Source organism: Linepithema humile, chromosome 1 (genome assembly GCF_040581485.1).
Source record: "Linepithema humile isolate Giens D197 chromosome 1, Lhum_UNIL_v1.0, whole genome shotgun sequence".
NCBI classification, from domain to species: domain Eukaryota; kingdom Metazoa; phylum Arthropoda; class Insecta; order Hymenoptera; family Formicidae; genus Linepithema; species Linepithema humile.
In genome coordinates, this window is record NC_090128.1 from 20,207,563 (window position 1) to 20,224,758 (window position 17,196).

The window sequence follows — 17,196 nt, forward strand, 5'->3', positions numbered from 1 at the left end:
TATTTCCAAAATATCTAACCACAATGTACGAGTTTTAGGATTTTTGGGAAAACTAAGAAAAAAAAACAATATTTTTAACAACTTATACTCTTAAAATAAAATATATAATATTATTTTAAACATATAATATTAACTTTAATATGAATAAATAATTTCAATACCTGTGAAATGTTATTTTTACATTATTTCTGCTATTACTTTGTTTCCAATTTTGATAGTCGGATCTATTTTTACAAGACTGTACAAAACACTGCACCATTTTTTATATTCACAAAATATATTTAAAATAACAATTTTAATTAATGTTTTTTCTTGATATAACTTCAAATGCTCATTATATCTGCCCAAATTGCATAATATTTTTGCGTCGAATAATGACCAATTGCACTTGCGTCAAATAGTAGCCAATCAAAAATGTGCACAGTTTACCTCGTCCCCTTCCTTCAGTGATTTTCCTCTCGCGACGTTACACTCCGACCCTATATTCCTATGTCCATGCACACTGGAAGTCGCACGATACTTACATCGCGCTTGCGCAAACTAATAGCCAATCAAATTTAGGCACACTTTACCTCGTCGCACCGTCCCGCAGTAGCTTTCCCCCCCGCAACGATATGCTCGGTCCCTATATTCCTATGTCTATGATTAGAAATAGGCTGGATTGTTTAGGCATCTTTCGGGAAATTGTAACATTTTCTTCACTACATAAATAATGTTTATTTTTATTAATACATAATATATATATATATATTTAATTATTAATGAAAATAAACTTTATTTATGTAGCAAAGAAAATATTACTATTTTCTGAAAGGTGCCTCAACAACCCAGCCTATTTCTTATATAAAACGCTCCTGCGCCAGAGCTATCGGCGGCTCGACCGCTAGCGGTCGAGCGGTAGTGGGGGAACAGGAGGCGTCGTCTCGGGAATCGGCCCGAAATGTGCAACTAATTCCGAGCGCTGTTCTAAACTGTCAGCTGACGTTAGATCGCCTCTGACTATATTTCTTAAAATCTGCCAGTTCACGAATAAATCGTCTTTAGCTCTTTTTTTTTCTAAACGGTCAGCTGACGTTAGATCGTCTCTGACAATATTTCTTAAAATCTGTCAGTTCACGAATAAATCGTCTTTAGCTCTCTTTTTTCTAAACGGTCAGCTGACGTTAGATCGCCTCTGACCAGTGCTGCCAGTCGGGCCGGGTTGCCCCTCCAGTCCCTTCCAAAAACCAGGCTATGCCCAGTAACGTATTGTAAGCGTACGGATCCCAGTAAATATAAATCTAAATTTTTATTTTTTTGATAACACAGATTGAAGACTAAATTTATGAAGAATAAGATAGGATAAAAATAATTATTTAAAAAAAGGAATAGGATGAGAATAATTGTAAAAAAACATTTTTGTATAATTATAAAGAAATACTTTATTTGGCAGAAATTATTAAGAATAACAACATTTGTTGCAAGGGTAAGGAAAACTGCCAAAAACCTTACCAGTATCTGTCTGTTCACTGGGATTGTGCCAAAACTGCACCCACAACACGTTACTGTGGTTACCATGGTTACCGTGCGCGCGGCCTAGCCGTTGAAGGGGCAACCCGGCCCGACTGGCAGCACTGCCTCTGACTATATTTATTAAAAATTGTTAGCTGACTTTAGATCGTCTCTGGCTTTTGTAATTCTAAATTGCCAGTCCACGAGAAAACCGCCTCTGGCTTGTCTTATTCTGTATTGCTAGTCCACGAGAAAACCACCTCTGGCTTGTCTTATTTTATATTGCCAGTCCACGAGAAAACCGCCTCTGGCTTGTTTTATTCTGTATTGCCAGTCCACGAGAAAACCGCCTCTGGCTTGTCTTATTCTTTATTGTAAGATATTTTTATTACGTCATATGCTTTATATATATATAATGTATATGTGTTAAATGATATATGTCATTTGTCATATAAATAATATATAAGTTATATGACATATACATTTATTATAACAATATACAAAATGATATTAACTTTTTACATAGATACTTTGATGTGAATATGTATAATATGGAGCACATAATATACATAATATATACACATGAAGCACATGAATAAAAGTATTTTACAGAAATTAGAATATAAATGTATGTAACTAAATAATGTGAATGTTTGCAAAAATGTTGCAAAATTTATGTGTAATACATACACTTTATCCTTCAGAATGCCTTCAATCCATTTTTTTCAGCCGGGTTTCATAGCACATAACACACACACACACACACACACACACGCGCGCACACAACTAACATACACATAACTAACCTAACAGATTCGGTATATGACAGATAGCACTGAGAACTGTATAGCGCTTCTATCTTAAAATCCCGGAACTAATCTATAGCTCTTTTTTATCTTATTCTTCTATATTGTACGCATGCTTTGCATAAATCTGGAAAAGTATGGCATTTTGAAAATAAGTCTCTAAGCTCTATTTTTTTGGTTTTCCATTATTGTTTCATACGCTCTTCTTCGGCACACACCCTTGTTTTGCAGATTGAAGCAGTATAATTTTGATATAAAAGATATAATTCTTTGAGGTGACATTGTCGATAAATTTTCTAAAATTTTTTTTATTTTTTGGTCTAAATTTCACTATCTGCCGAAAGATTAGCATGTGTACTTTACTTACACCAAAAGATTTGTAATTCTATCAAAGCAATAAAAAATGTCATACTTTCCAGAAAATTGAAAATACCGGTCGATAAAGTAGGACTTAAGCATCCTCTTAAATATCTATATAAATATATTTATAAAGGGCACGATATTGCTGCTATAACCATTGAACCAATAACAGAAAATGTAATTATTGATCATGATGAGATACACAATTATATCGAAACTCGTTATGTTGGACCTGTAGAAGCCTGTTGGCGTATCCTTGGTAAGAAGTTACAAGATAAAAGCCATACTATAATGCGTTTACCAGTCTATCTTCCTAACGAACAAAATATTATAATTGAAAATGAATCTAATGAAGACACAATAACTTCTGCATTAAGCCAGGTTACTATGTTAATCGATTATTTTTCATTAAATTTGCGTGATGAAGAAGCAAGACAATATTTATATATTGAAATTCCACGCTATTATACATTTAAAAAAGAGAAAATTAATGATAGAAATGTGTCACACTGGGTTAAACGCAAAAGTCACTATAATTGCATAGGACGAATGTATTCTGTTAGTCCATCTCAAACAGAATTATTTCATTTACGATTATTATTACTTACAATAAAGGGGGCTACAAGTTTTAATAATTTAAGAATTGTAAATGGAGAATTATGTCAATCATTTACGGCAGCATGTTTGGCTTTAGATTTAATCGAAGATGATGATGAATGGAATCGAGCTATGAATGAAGCTGTTGGATGGATGATGCCACGACAACTTCGTAAATTATTTGTACGATAATTATTACATTGTCAGCCATTACATCCTGAAGAATTATGGGATAACTTTAAAACAGCTTTGTCGGAGGATTATGTTCGACATTTTGGTATGTTACAAAGACAGAAGAAAGCATATATACAAATCAATAATATGCTTTGTACTGAAGGCAAAAGTCTTGCTGATTTTCCACAAATGGAGCAATTATTAGAAACTGAGTTGTTAAACGAAGAGAATGATTATGTGATATTTGAACAAGCTATGGAAATAGGTACCAAACAATATAAACAATTAAATGATAAACAAAAAGAAATAGTTGATCTTGTGTTAAATAAATTAGATAACAATATTTATAATAATAATTATTGTTTTTATATTGATAGTCCAGGTGGATCAGGTAAAACATTTATATATACAACTATTTATCATTTAGCAAAAATTAGAAAGAAACACGTGTGTGCAATGGCTTTTATGGGTATTGCAGCGACATTATTACCTGCTGGAAAAACAGTTCATAAGACATTTGGATTGCCAAAATTTATATAGACCTGTCGCGCGAAGCGCATGACATGGCCGGCGAAAAATAATCAAAGTTTGTCTAAAAATTGCACTAATTTGTTTAAATAAAAAAAAAACAGTAACAGATACTTGCTGTAGCTCTCGTCGAAACGAGCGAGAGTGTACCGCGTGATCTTGTCGTCACATATGGAACGCGATGCGATGAGTCAATGTCGACTCTGAAGATGCGAACCTACACCTTGCTCGCTATCGCGATGTACGCCGAATATACGTTGAGATCTTATCTGATGGACATTTCAACAACTCCGTTGATTTGTGAAACGTTGAGAAATTATATTATCGCTAAAAACGATACTAAGAAAGACTGAGAGAGGAAGAATATGTGGTTGCAAGTTTCGATAATATGTCTTATATTCGCAACGATGTTGCTTTCGCTGTTACTGTGGAACGTGAAAACCAATAATCGTAGATTACCAATCGCGATTACCGACGGATATAGAACCTACGTTGAAAAATTGCACAGAAATATAATCGCGAAACGAAAGAAGAAAAATAAAGACGACGAAAACAACAGCGACGATAACGAAAAACCATCTGTATTCAATAATGATGAAAAATACGATTCGAACGAAAAAAACAATAATGATGATTTTGTTATCGACAATGATGACGATAACGATGACGCTTTGCTGATGCCACGTCCGTCGCCACTACCACTATTATCGAGAAAGATCTCGAAATCATCGATTGTTATCAGCGATGTAACCGACGACGAAGAAAACAATACGCGAAAACCACTTGAGTCCGAGGCAGCGATGATCGGTCAAGAAATGATAACGAGTAGCGGTGTGACGGTGACGACGATTACGCGATTATGTCTGAGAAACAGGATGGCACATCGTCGTCCGTAGAAACGAGCGACGAATTTGCAACAACGAACGAAGAATTAGAAGCGACGAGGAAAAAGAAGGAAGTTGTGTCTGCGAAGTCATCGGAGGTTATCGTACCGATCGCGTCTCGATCAACGGAAACGGACAGTGACGACGGAAGAGAACGCGTTGCGAACGAAACGAAGGTCGAAGACGATACTACAACCAGATAAAAATTTACGATGAGTACACGTGAAGCTCCCGTGCGAATCGTATCTCCGAATTCTATCTATTCATCACACTTTACTCATGACGCCGTAAGATTCCATTATCAGTCGCGACAATTCGTTTCGAATTTTGTGGCGCGTCTTTACAACGTCACCGTAACCTTGCGTCGACGCGTGACGACGCAACGACGACAGAGCCGCAATTTCGTTTTAACAACGACCACGACGATGTTGCTCCAACGTTCCTCGTCGACGCGAATCCACGGAACATTGATTGCCCACCAACGATGGAAAGTTTTTATCGCTTCGCTCAGAACCGAAGAGACGAGTTTGTAATTTTTCGATTCACCACCGTGACAAAGTCGCACCGTCGCACAGTGAGGCGAATACCTCTTTTCGCGGTCATTGACGTATAGTTTTAATATTTTTCAATTAAAAAACTTGAAATTTGGCATATATTAACTAAGAATAATATACTTTAAGTATGTAAACTAAAAAATCGATTTAATTATAATTAAAATAATTTATACAGTTAATAAATGCTTTATCGACATATAGCAAAATTCGTTCACTTAAATAAAGAAAAAAAAGAATTTATTACAGTGTAATTAATTTTTTTTGTTGAAAAATAACAATCTCTGAACAGTTCTAATCTTCCTAAAATATCAAATAATTTAATAATAACTCAATTATTATTGTCAAATTAAATAATCATGCAGTTGACATTTAATAATAAGTCGAACATTTTGCACTGCAATAAAATAAAATAAAATCAATAATCACAAAATTTACTATAGCAATATACAAAATACAATACAATAGCAATGTTTAAAAAAGAAAGAGAACCCGAATAACTAATTGTAAGTAAGGCTAATATTGTACATGATCAATTTCATTTCTGAGTATCCGTCAAGTGTCTTTATTATTTTATTCATAATAATCTAATTCGTCAAGTCTAAAAGATTCTTAGCATCGTCACATAGTTCTTTTTTTTGTGTTCAATTATTCGCCTTGAATGTAAAACAACTGGGTCTGAAGCAATTAACAGATTCGTAAATATATCTTCGTTATTCATTTTTCGAGACATTTTTCGAGAATAATTTTCCCTATAATTTCGAAAATATTTGTGATTTGCTTCTTGGGCATCTTCAGATAATTGACCTATTAGTACAATTGCATATTTTATTATAGCGCTTCCATGAATCAACCATTTGTGCACTGTTACTGACATATAATACCATGGATACAGCCAAACATAAAGTTTTGTGTATGTCATACGTTTTGGAGAATTTTACGATTTAAATTACTATATAAATTTTTAAATTTTTTGAAACATTTACAATCAAAATAGACAGTAAGCAGATATCATTTTGAAAAGTTCTATAAAAATAATGAAACATGGTTGAATAAGAAATTTTCTTTTTCATTCAGATGAGATACTGAATTCTTAGATCATCGCGCATGCCGTCTAATAGACCGAAAATTTCAAAATCTCAATGGAAAACATAAAAAAAAATGCAGGAGTTGAGAAGTAATCAACAAATGATTATTTTTCGTAAAGAAAAATTTGATGCAGTACAATTAGTTTACAATTTTTTTACTTTATAAAAAATTTATTTAAAAATTAATAACTTTTGTTTTCTCTATCATTTTTTTTATATAAAATTGTTAGTCATAACAATGATTTAAAACAAAGTGTAATTTGCATCAAATTTCGCGATTAAATTTGAAAACATTAAAAGAAAATGAACCAGTTAGGCGCTACTAGCCGTATCAAACTAACATTAATTAGAAATTTTTTGCAAAAGGGGGATGAAGGGGGATACAAAACGTATATGCTAAGAAACTACATACTTTGCTCTGTAGATTAACGTATATTTCAGTCTGGACCGTTTTGGACCGTAAACTTTTTGGTACTTTAAACATTTGAATTCAATTCTCTTTAACTACATGTATTAAAATATATATATATTATGTATAATAAATTATTTGACAACATAAAAATAATATTTATGTTATCTTTGGAACATATTTATTTTGTTGTAATAGAAATTTGACAAGAGTTTTCATCTATTTTCAATCTGAGAGTTCTTAAACTCAAGCTACAATGTACAGTAAATTTACTATTTCTTCAAAATACTAAATTCATTAAATATTATTAGTACAAATTTTAATAAAAATGAATGCCCTAAACATATTTTTAGATAGATTAAAGTGTAAAGAATATAAAAATATGTTAAAAATAAAAATTTATGCAACTTTTTTTTTCCGCCCATTGACCGATTTTTGAAGGTTTCGCCCCACTGTGCGTCGTTTCACGAAGAATCGACGCGTTCACGTAGATACGATTCACGGTTGTTTGTTCGAATCGCCACGGATAATATCGTACCTCGTAAGAACAAGAATCCACACGCATGATCGACATCGCGAACGACAATGACGATAAGATCGATAATGTCAATAACAATAATGATAATTTTATCGCGACACACGACATCGTTATCACTGTTAATCGATAGAAACGAGCCACGATGATTGATACCCTTGGACGAATCGATCTTCACGTCGTGGCTGGGGAGCGAAAGAATTCTTTTTAAAGTCATCGGCGTTCCGGCGATACTAGCAACAACGTTGACTGATAACGATGCGAACGACACCACCTCGAGTGGTATGATCGTGGCCGATGATTATTTGGAAGCGTTCGTCGAAAGTAAACTCTACGATCCGCTCAATCGAAACAACGGTTTGTTCAATTTGTCGTTCGACGTTGCCACGGCTGCACAGAGACATCATTTTGTCGTAAAATTTGACGACAGACGGAAACGCGTTTGATTGACGAATGACAATGTCGTGTCGTTACCTATGTGGCGTATATGGAGTTCCGAACGATCGTCTTCTCGATCCCGACAACCGATCGTATCATCGATCGTTGAAACTATCGAGAAATTCGTTCCGACGTTGTCCGGTTTGCGTGCGAACGATCCGTCGTTGAAACGTTCATACGTAGATGGTGTTCTGAAACATTTGAAGAGTGGGAATTGGAAAGCACATTTCTTTATTCTAAATTACATATTCGACGTAAAAATGAACGAATTATTAAATGGGATGCGACGACGCATCGACGTTCTCATTGACAATCTAACAACGATCGATAATCGTTAAATACATATTCATCGCGAGTGTATAATGCCGCATCGTTACCGGTGTACAGTCCTTCGATCGTGGGCGCGACTATTCTTCTTCCGTCGATATCGCTGAATGTTACGACGATTTCATCGCATTCGTTGAACACGTCTCTGGCTCGAATATCGTATTCCATTTCGTCGTTCGATCCGCGAACAACGTAATCGTAATCAACGTTGTCATTACTCGCGAGCGAAGATACGACGCGTCGGTTAACGATAAAAACCTCACAAAATTTGTTGGGTGCGTAAATAAAACAGTTTTTTGCGGAATTGCAAACTAGCAACGACAACGCGTTCACCGTCGTTGTGGCGGTGACGTCGAATCTTTTGAAAATCACTCTGCTTCTTCGAACATTCGCGAAAACATTGTCGGTCGCGAAGATTGGCAGAATGTATGGTTTTGATTCGTCGCTCATTTTTACACGTCTCTTGGGATCGTCGCTCAAAAGTACACTGTATATGCATTCGTTCATTCCTAAAACTAGCGACAGATCGCCAATACGGATAACGACTAGTTGTTCCAACGCATTGTTTAGACGAGTTATCAACGAAGTAATTTTTTATGTATCTGATTCGCGAGTTTTGAAAACGCAACAATTTAGCGTAGTGTTTCGTTCCGAGTTCCGCCACGTAAATGTCGTCGGACCTCCAGAAGGATTGAAGATATCGCAGCGATTAGAATCAAGTAAATATTTATTAGAATCAAATAAATATTTATTAGAATCAAGTAAATATTTATTAGAATCGAGTAAATATTTATTAGAATCAAGTAAATAATTTTTTTGATTTAAGTAAATATATATTAGAATTAAGTAAATATTCATTAGAATCAAGTAAATAATTTTTTTATTCAAGTAAATATTTATTAGAAATTACCAAATATTTGGTAATTAGGACGAAATGATTTAGTTCCCATTACCAAATATTTGGTAATTAGGACGAAATGATTTAGTTCCCATTGTAACCGGACCGAGAGAGTTGAAAGGAAAATCTCGCATCACTTACCAGTTTCAGGATCAACGCTTTCGTCTAGCTCACGGTCGCCAGCTGTTTTCCCTCCTAACAGCAAGGTATATTTCTCATGGATGTCTCGGACGTGGCTCTTCTTCAGGAACTCAGTCATGACGTGGATCCCTCGGGAAGTTCTCAGGATTGACGTTCAGTACCGATAATCCAGGTAAGTAACGCACTGATATCCATTTAGTGTTTTTCAGTTTCATCACCACCCGCGGGTTGCCTCGAAGTCGCACAGTCCATGGGAACAAGGTTGGTTTAAATAAATTGTAACACGACACTTTTATTTTATATGACAATAAAAAAAAATAAAAGAATGTTTATTGAATATATTGTTCTTCGTGTGTACAATCATTCTCTACACTTGAAACCGATTACTGTCGTTGCGTTATGTTTGTAGTGTAAGCGCATTCTCCTTTTCGCGTTACAATACTTTTTTGTTTGTTGGTTGTTAACGAATATTAATTAATTTGTCAGTGGACACGCCGATTCCGACTGACTGAAGTTTACTCATAACTCCTAGCTTCAACTAACTGATTCTTAAGCCGAGAGCACAAGCTTTTACATAAAGCATAACGCATAAGCATAAGGAAATTGATTGGTCTATATATAAGCATAAGCAAATGCATAAGGAAATGGACCAATCAATTTCCTTATGCTTATGCGTTATGCTTTATGCAAAAGTCTGTGCTCCGGCCAATACCCTGAATGGAAGTCTTATCCTTTCTCTTGGTTCCCTGACCAATGGGAGCAGCTTTTGATATTAAAATTAAAATACATTTTAATTTTGCATGAACTACTTATAAATACCCTTCCTGAGTGCAGTTCATGCATTTGATCGCAATTCTAGTTGTTACTTAATTTTTTGAGATTATGCATTAGGCTTAGTTTTGCTAGACATTAAAATTTATTAAAAGAATAATATGTTTTTGTTATACTTACAATGTTTGTTTCTAAATTAATGTATTTATTAGGTTTTTTTCCTATCTTGTCTATCAAAAGTTTCTTAACTTACATTATTGCGATACTAATATTATTTTAACTTAGGATATGAGTTCTATTTATTTTATTCTTATTTTCTACGTTACAATAGTTGTAAATGTTGTTTATAATTGTATTTATTTCATAATATTTTTACATACTTAACTAATTCATGCATAAAATAAATAAAACATTATATCGGGCAATTTGTTTAACAAAAATAACTAAAAGTTTACAGGTGTTTCGTATTTCTTGCCCCTGTTTGTCACCGGCTGCAACGAGTCGTTGTTTATAGTTTTTCCTGCTGATCGCCTAAGTCCTGCAATCTGCAGACAGGTTGCATACCCCCTTCTTCGGCGGCTTGCGATTTTCGCAAGATCGGCGATTCTTCTCTGGAATTAGATGATCGCTATTGCTTCTTGCTGTCGTCGGATTGCTTTGGCTTCATCTTCTTCCAATGTTTTCTCGTTTTTGCAAATTTAAACCGCATTCTTTCTTCGTCTGAATCTTCTGAGGTAGCTTCTCTGTAGAAATTTCTTTTTATAGCTGATTGTCTTTTCTCACTATGAATTCTGTTGTCATTGTCATTAGTTAATTCCTGTTGATGTACTTGGAATTATATTTTCTTGATCTTCTAAAATTGCTTGAAGTTCTTTCTCCATGTCAGTTTGTGTTTTTGTAGCCTTACAAATTTCTTTAGTTTTTATTTCTTTGGTATTTTTCGTAATTGTAGGCTGTTTTATATCTGTGTTATGCAGCATATCTTTTATCTGCGTTGCCCACTCGGCATATACCGTTCTCTCTATTGCGTCATTTTTGTATTGATATATGACGGAGAATGGTTTTCTGTTGCATTCTTTCGCTGTTAGCGTCGAATACATTTTTAATTTTATTTCTAGCTGTATGACGGCTTCATTGTATTCGTCAAACATGGCTATTTTGTCTATGGTGGGTTTTTGCTTACCCAGTATATCCGCTATTTCTTGATCGAAATTTTTTATGGCTTCTTCCCCTTCGCTATTGGAATATTCGTCCGGAATTTCTTGAATTTGCTGCTCGTATAATCGCAGTTGTATTATTCGGTCCTTTTTCCGTTGTTCCGCTTGTAGGGCCTTCTTCTTCTTTTCGATCAATTTTCTGATACGTTCCTTTATTTCCTCTTCTTCTCTATCGAGTTTTTTCAGTCTGTTTTCACCTTGACTTTCCATCTTAATTGTTACTCGTTCGGTTGTTGATTCGCTACTATCCGCGGATCGGTCGCTCTCGACTAGCTGCGCTCAGTGCTCTGCCACGCTGCTGTTTGTTGAAGCTTGTTGACCTCGCGACGGTAAAATAGATTTTATCTTGCTTTTATCGATGATCACTGGCATGTTATCAATTAGTGCCAATTGAAGGTCTATATAGTTGCCCCCCCCCCCAACGCAAATCGTAAAAACATTTATATATTCGGATTGTACATTGTTTGTACATGAATGTACTATGATTTTTATTGTTTGTACATTTTTCGTTAATTTAAAAAAAAATTACAAAGTTTTCGTAACTGTGCCAATGATAGTTAGCCCCCCCTATGTCGCAATTACGTCACGTAAACTATAACTTATGAATTTATCGTGCTTAAGGGGATGCTGGAGTTACCGGCCGGACATTATATTTTTTCGAACAAGAATATCTTTTTATTGGTTGCATAGAATTGTAAATCCTTTTGCAGGAGTAAAGTGTACACAAAAACGGAATTCGGGCTGCTCGACTTTATTTGGAAAAAAAAGAATTAATAACAAAATTTGTTTCTATTCATTAATTTCTATTCTGCTCTTAGGATAACATATTGTATAGAGCTATCTATTTTTGTTTTTTATAAAAGTTTAACAGTTTTAAGACGCTGAATAAGAGCAGCCCGAATTGCGGACTGCAGAATAGAATGTTATGGAACCATTAAAATTGGGCTGAAAAGTCTAATGTAAAAAATATTCTTGTCCGACTATTTTTACATACGTGTGCGTCCAATATCGGTATAACAGATGAAAAAATAACAGAAGATTAGTTCCAAGATAATATCAGAGAGGCGCTGTACAATAATATGCAAATATATACACGCACCACACATACGCATACACAATACATTCATACTTAGATTATGACTTATGCCGATAATATCACTCTAATTTTTAGTTCCATCGAAATGATGGCGCTTTCGCGTCGGAGTTCGTCAGGCACTCCAGCATCCTCTTAAGAGGATTTTTTCATCTGTTATACCGATATTGGACGCACTTCGTACGTACTTCCGGTCATATTCGAGTTTCTGAACGCTATAGAGTTAACTCTAGTTAACTCTAAGTTAAATAGTAAACTTTATGAACGCACCCCTGATAATTGTATAAAAGTTACTAAAATAACAAGCGACAATTTAAATACAGATGGCAATAGAAATACACAATACATAAAAACCTATTGATATTAAGACCTAAATGGCTAAATATATATTTATAGTAATACATACATATAAGTATATATTAGTATATATACATATATGTATGTATTATTATTTAATAATACATACATATATATGTGTAGTATTACATATATGTATGTATTATGATTTAATAATACATACATATATATATGTATTATTATACATATACGTATGTATTATTATTTATATAAATATTTTTGATTGAAGCAAATTCTACTTTTAATTTAATTTAAATTTACTCTAAATATATTTAATACAAAATAAAATTGAACATTTATTTGTATTAGAAGTATTTGAGTTCATTTATTTAATTAAAATATTTATTACTAAATCTTCTTTTTATTTATATAGATGTTACTTACAATTTTAATAGTAATGTTTAATAGTAATTTGCATAAATCACGTTTTAATCTAATTATAAAACTTTTCAAATTTTTGTGTAAAAATTATAAATGTACTCACATTTTTTATAAAACATAGGTATAAAAATAAAAAAACCATATATTGTCAAATAAAAAAGTAGTAACATTTATGTATTTATTTTGTAAATTGGAAGTAACATTGTTTTTAATGAGAATAAATTTAAAAATTAGAAGTTATTTAAAAATTAGATTATAAGGAAGTTACTCTCAACATTTTCGATGCAGTACTGTAAAAAAAAATTTTTTAATTATAGTATTATCAATTATTAGGTACAAAATTTTGGAAACTTTTGCAATTAGAAAATAATGTTAAAATTAACATTTTAAAATTAACAATTATGTTATAACTGTTTCACATTAAAAAGCTTAAGTTCGCCATTTTATAAGACATGTAATAATAATCAGAATTAATGAAATTATTAAATTAATTTCAATTAATAAATTTACAATCAAAAGAATTAAAGATTAAGATTATAAATTATATTAAGATTAAGATTATAAATTTTAAGAATTAAAACTTCAGTATATTAATAGCAAATGTAAATTTTAATTCATATTTCTCGGAATCTACAAAAGCTATGGCCATGTCAGCAGCTGAAATTGTCACACTGAACAAGTAATCTAGTATTTAAGAGGATGCTGGAGTGCCTGACGAACTCCGACGCGAAAGCGCCATCATTTCGATGGAACTAAAAATTAAAGTGATATTATCGGCATAAGTCATAATCTAATAGCGTTTTCGATTATACAGGATTTGAACGACCCAGGGTTGATCAATCACTATTTTACTATAAATGCAAGTCTTTCATTGGTGGAGAGGTTGCAATGACGTCATTAACCAACCCTGGGTCGTTCAAATCCTGTATAATCGAAAACGCTATAAGTATGAATGTATTGTGTATGCGTATGTGTGGTGCGTGTATATATTCGCATATTATTGTATAGCGCCTCTCTGATATTATCTTGGAACTAATCTTCTGTTATTTTTTCATCTGTTATACCGATATTGGACGCACACGTATGTAAAAATAGTCGGACAAGAATATTTTTTACATTAGACTTTTCAGCCCAATTTTAATGGTTCCATAACATTCTATTCTGCAGTCCGCAATTCGGGCTGCTCTTATTCAGCGTCTTAAAACTGTTAAACTTTTATAAAAAACAAAAATAGATAGCTCTATACAATATGTTATCCTAAGAGCAGAATAGAAATTAATGAATAGAAACAAATTTTGTTATTAATTCTTTTTTTTCCAAATAAAGTCGAGCAGCCCGAATTCCGTTTTTGTGTACACTTTACTCCTGCAAAAGGATTTACAATTCTATGCAACCAATAAAAAGATATTCTTGTTCGAAAAAATATAATGTCCGGCCGGTAACTCCAGCATCCCCTTAATCGTTTGTACGTTGTTTGTACATTATTAATAATCGGTTAAATTTATAATTCCAACATTTGTTTTTGTTTAAAACGCAAGATAAATAATTTTTATTTGAATATGGCGGGTACGGAGTACGGAGCGGGTGTGCATGCGTGTGCGTGCGTATGCGCGCCTGTGCGTGCATATGCGTGTATGTGCGTGCGTGTGTGTGCTGCATGTATCGTGTAGGTGTGTATGCGAGTGAGTGGTGGGTGTGTACGCGCGTGTGTATATACACAACACAGCATATACCCACACATACGCACACATCCACTCACACACACAGCATCACATTAGACGGCATTATATCACGGCTATGTCATCACAGCATAGCAAAAGTTAATGGCCGGAGCACAGACTTTTGCATAAAGCATAACGCATAAGCATAAGGAAATTGATTGGTCCATTTCCTTATGCATTTGCTTATGCTTATATATAGACCAATCAATTTCCTTATGCTTATGCTTTATGCTTTATGTAAAAGCTTGTGCTCTCGGCTTAAAAGTTAAAGACTTTTAAAATATCTCTAGACGAAAAACTATTAATTTTTAAGCTTTGTTTCTATTGAGACTTTTGATCAGCATCAATAAATAATACTGCACTTTCGGCGAATTTAACCACTTTTCATAATGTTTGTGCGGGGTCCTTTCATAGAAATCTTTTAATTATGATTAAAAATTATTTGAATCAATTTTGAAAAGATAGATTTCCTCACAATGTTTTTAGTTCGTGCTTTACGAAACAAATAATTATTGCTAGCCAATCAAAATCTTTGCGACAAATGTAGACATCTCTCGTCAATGCTGCTCTATGTTTTTTTCACAATGTTTTGTTTATCTCCACTCTTTTAAGGTTCACAGTAGTCATATATGTAGTCATCTATGGCTTAGTTTACACCGATTGTTTAGTACGCGTACCAAATACTAAATCTGCTTCTCCGATAGGTATAAATCGTTTAGTGTAAAATCTACACTAATCAAAGAAGCTGATTTAGTACTTGGTACACGTACTAAACAATCGGTAAATATTCGCACATGATCCCCTTTTAATAAAATTAAGAATAAATTACATTGTCTTGTTGGCATTTGATTCTATTGATGTAAAATATTGTGATTTATCCATAACCGCTGTGGATAATATTTGTATTATAGAATCGAATGGACAAGTATTTCTTGCAAAATAGGGTTGTTTATCAATTAAAATCGGTTGATTGACGTTATAACCATTTTTTAAAAACATTAATTTTTTAATATTTTTAATACGATTGTTACGATGACGAATATCTGGTTCAGATTTGTAATAATAACTACATCTTTTCTTTACATTTTCTTTCTCTTCACTTAATTTTTGATCACTGATTTGATTATTAATATTATTATATACAATTTCTTCAATGTTATAGCGTTTTCGATTATACAGGATTTGAACGACCCAGGGTTGGTTAATGACGTCATTGCAACCTCTCCACCAATGAAAGACTTGCATTTATAGTAAAATAGTGATTGATCAACCCTGGGTCGTTCAAATCCTGTATAATCGAAAACGCTATTAGATTTTAAGAAATTTCGACAGTTTTTCTGATTTTCCATACTCGATAATATTGATGCTGATCGAAAGTCTCAATGGGAACAAAGCTTAAGGCTGTATCCCCATGGAGAAAGAAATAGCGGAACGGAACAGTAACGGAACAGTAGAGGAAAAGAAATATGATGAATATATTGGCTGGTTTATGCTTCGGTCTTAAGCTGGTTCTACAATAAGTTGCAAATGCCCCGTCACCGGTCGCGAAGGATGGCAACTACTAATTAGAAAGCGCTATTTCTAGTTATTTTTAGTAAGACGGAGCATTCGCGACTGGCGACGGAGTATTTGCAACTTATTGTAGAACCGGCCTTAATCTTAATCTTAGTCTTAGTCTTAACTTAATCTTAAGGACTCGTTTATGCTTCCCTGGAAATTCGGACTACGCATGTGCAAATGTAACAAAACCTAACCTAACCTAACCACAAATTGTAATAGATCCCGGTGCTGCAAATTATAGTGAATGTTAAAATGAATCGTCAGCGGCAAAAAACTTTAATGTTTGGAATGGCACTTTTGTTATCAAGTGCCTATGCAGCATGTGTATTATTAAGAAATTAAAAAAAAAATAAAAGAAAACCACGGAGATACGCTGTTCGGCCACTGAATCGAAAAAGACACGAAACTGGTCATTTCTTTTCTTTAATGAAAGATATGCTGAATATTGAATACGATCAGGAACAATTTTTTAAATATACACGGATCGAAAACCATTATTTCGCGCGGTTTCGTGCTGCGTCGGACGTCAGATTTACCTCATTGGCCCGGCCTTAGGACATTAGGGACTAAAGTTAAAAGATGGGATCTTTCCAAGATTAAGATTAATAGCGTTTTCGATTATACAGGATTTGAACGACCCAGGGTTGATCAATCACTATTTTACTATAAATGCAAGTCTTTCATTGGTGGAGAGGTTGCAATGACGTCATTAACCAACCCTGGGTCGTTCAAATCCTGTATAATCGAAAACGCTATAAGACTAATAGCGTTTTCGATTATACAGGATTTGAACGACCCAGGGTTGGTTAATGACGTCATTGCAACCTCTCCACCAATGAAAGACTTGCATTTATAGTAAAATAGTGATT

General features: G+C 33.7%; 1 protein-coding gene across 1 annotated transcript; it reads left to right on the top strand.

The window, feature by feature from the left end:
- The first annotated feature begins 4,363 nt into the window (after positions 1-4,363).
- On the top strand, positions 4,364-5,043 carry LOC136997044 (uncharacterized). The gene is made up of 2 exons (XM_067347211.1): positions 4,364-4,789; positions 4,831-5,043. The coding sequence occupies exons 1-2, from the start codon at positions 4,364-4,366 to the stop codon at positions 5,041-5,043; spliced, it is 639 nt and encodes a 212-aa protein (XP_067203312.1).
- The last annotated feature ends 12,153 nt before the right edge of the window (positions 5,044-17,196 follow it).

Excerpts from the sequence above, each read along its gene's own strand:
- LOC136997044 (XM_067347211.1), top strand. The coding sequence starts at position 4,364 with ATGTTGCTTTCGCTGTTACTGTGGAACGTGAAAACCAATAATCGTAGA. Across the intron at positions 4,790-4,830 it reads AAATGATAACGAGTAGCGGT|GATGGCACATCGTCGTCCGT; the intron begins GTGACGGTGACG and ends TCTGAGAAACAG.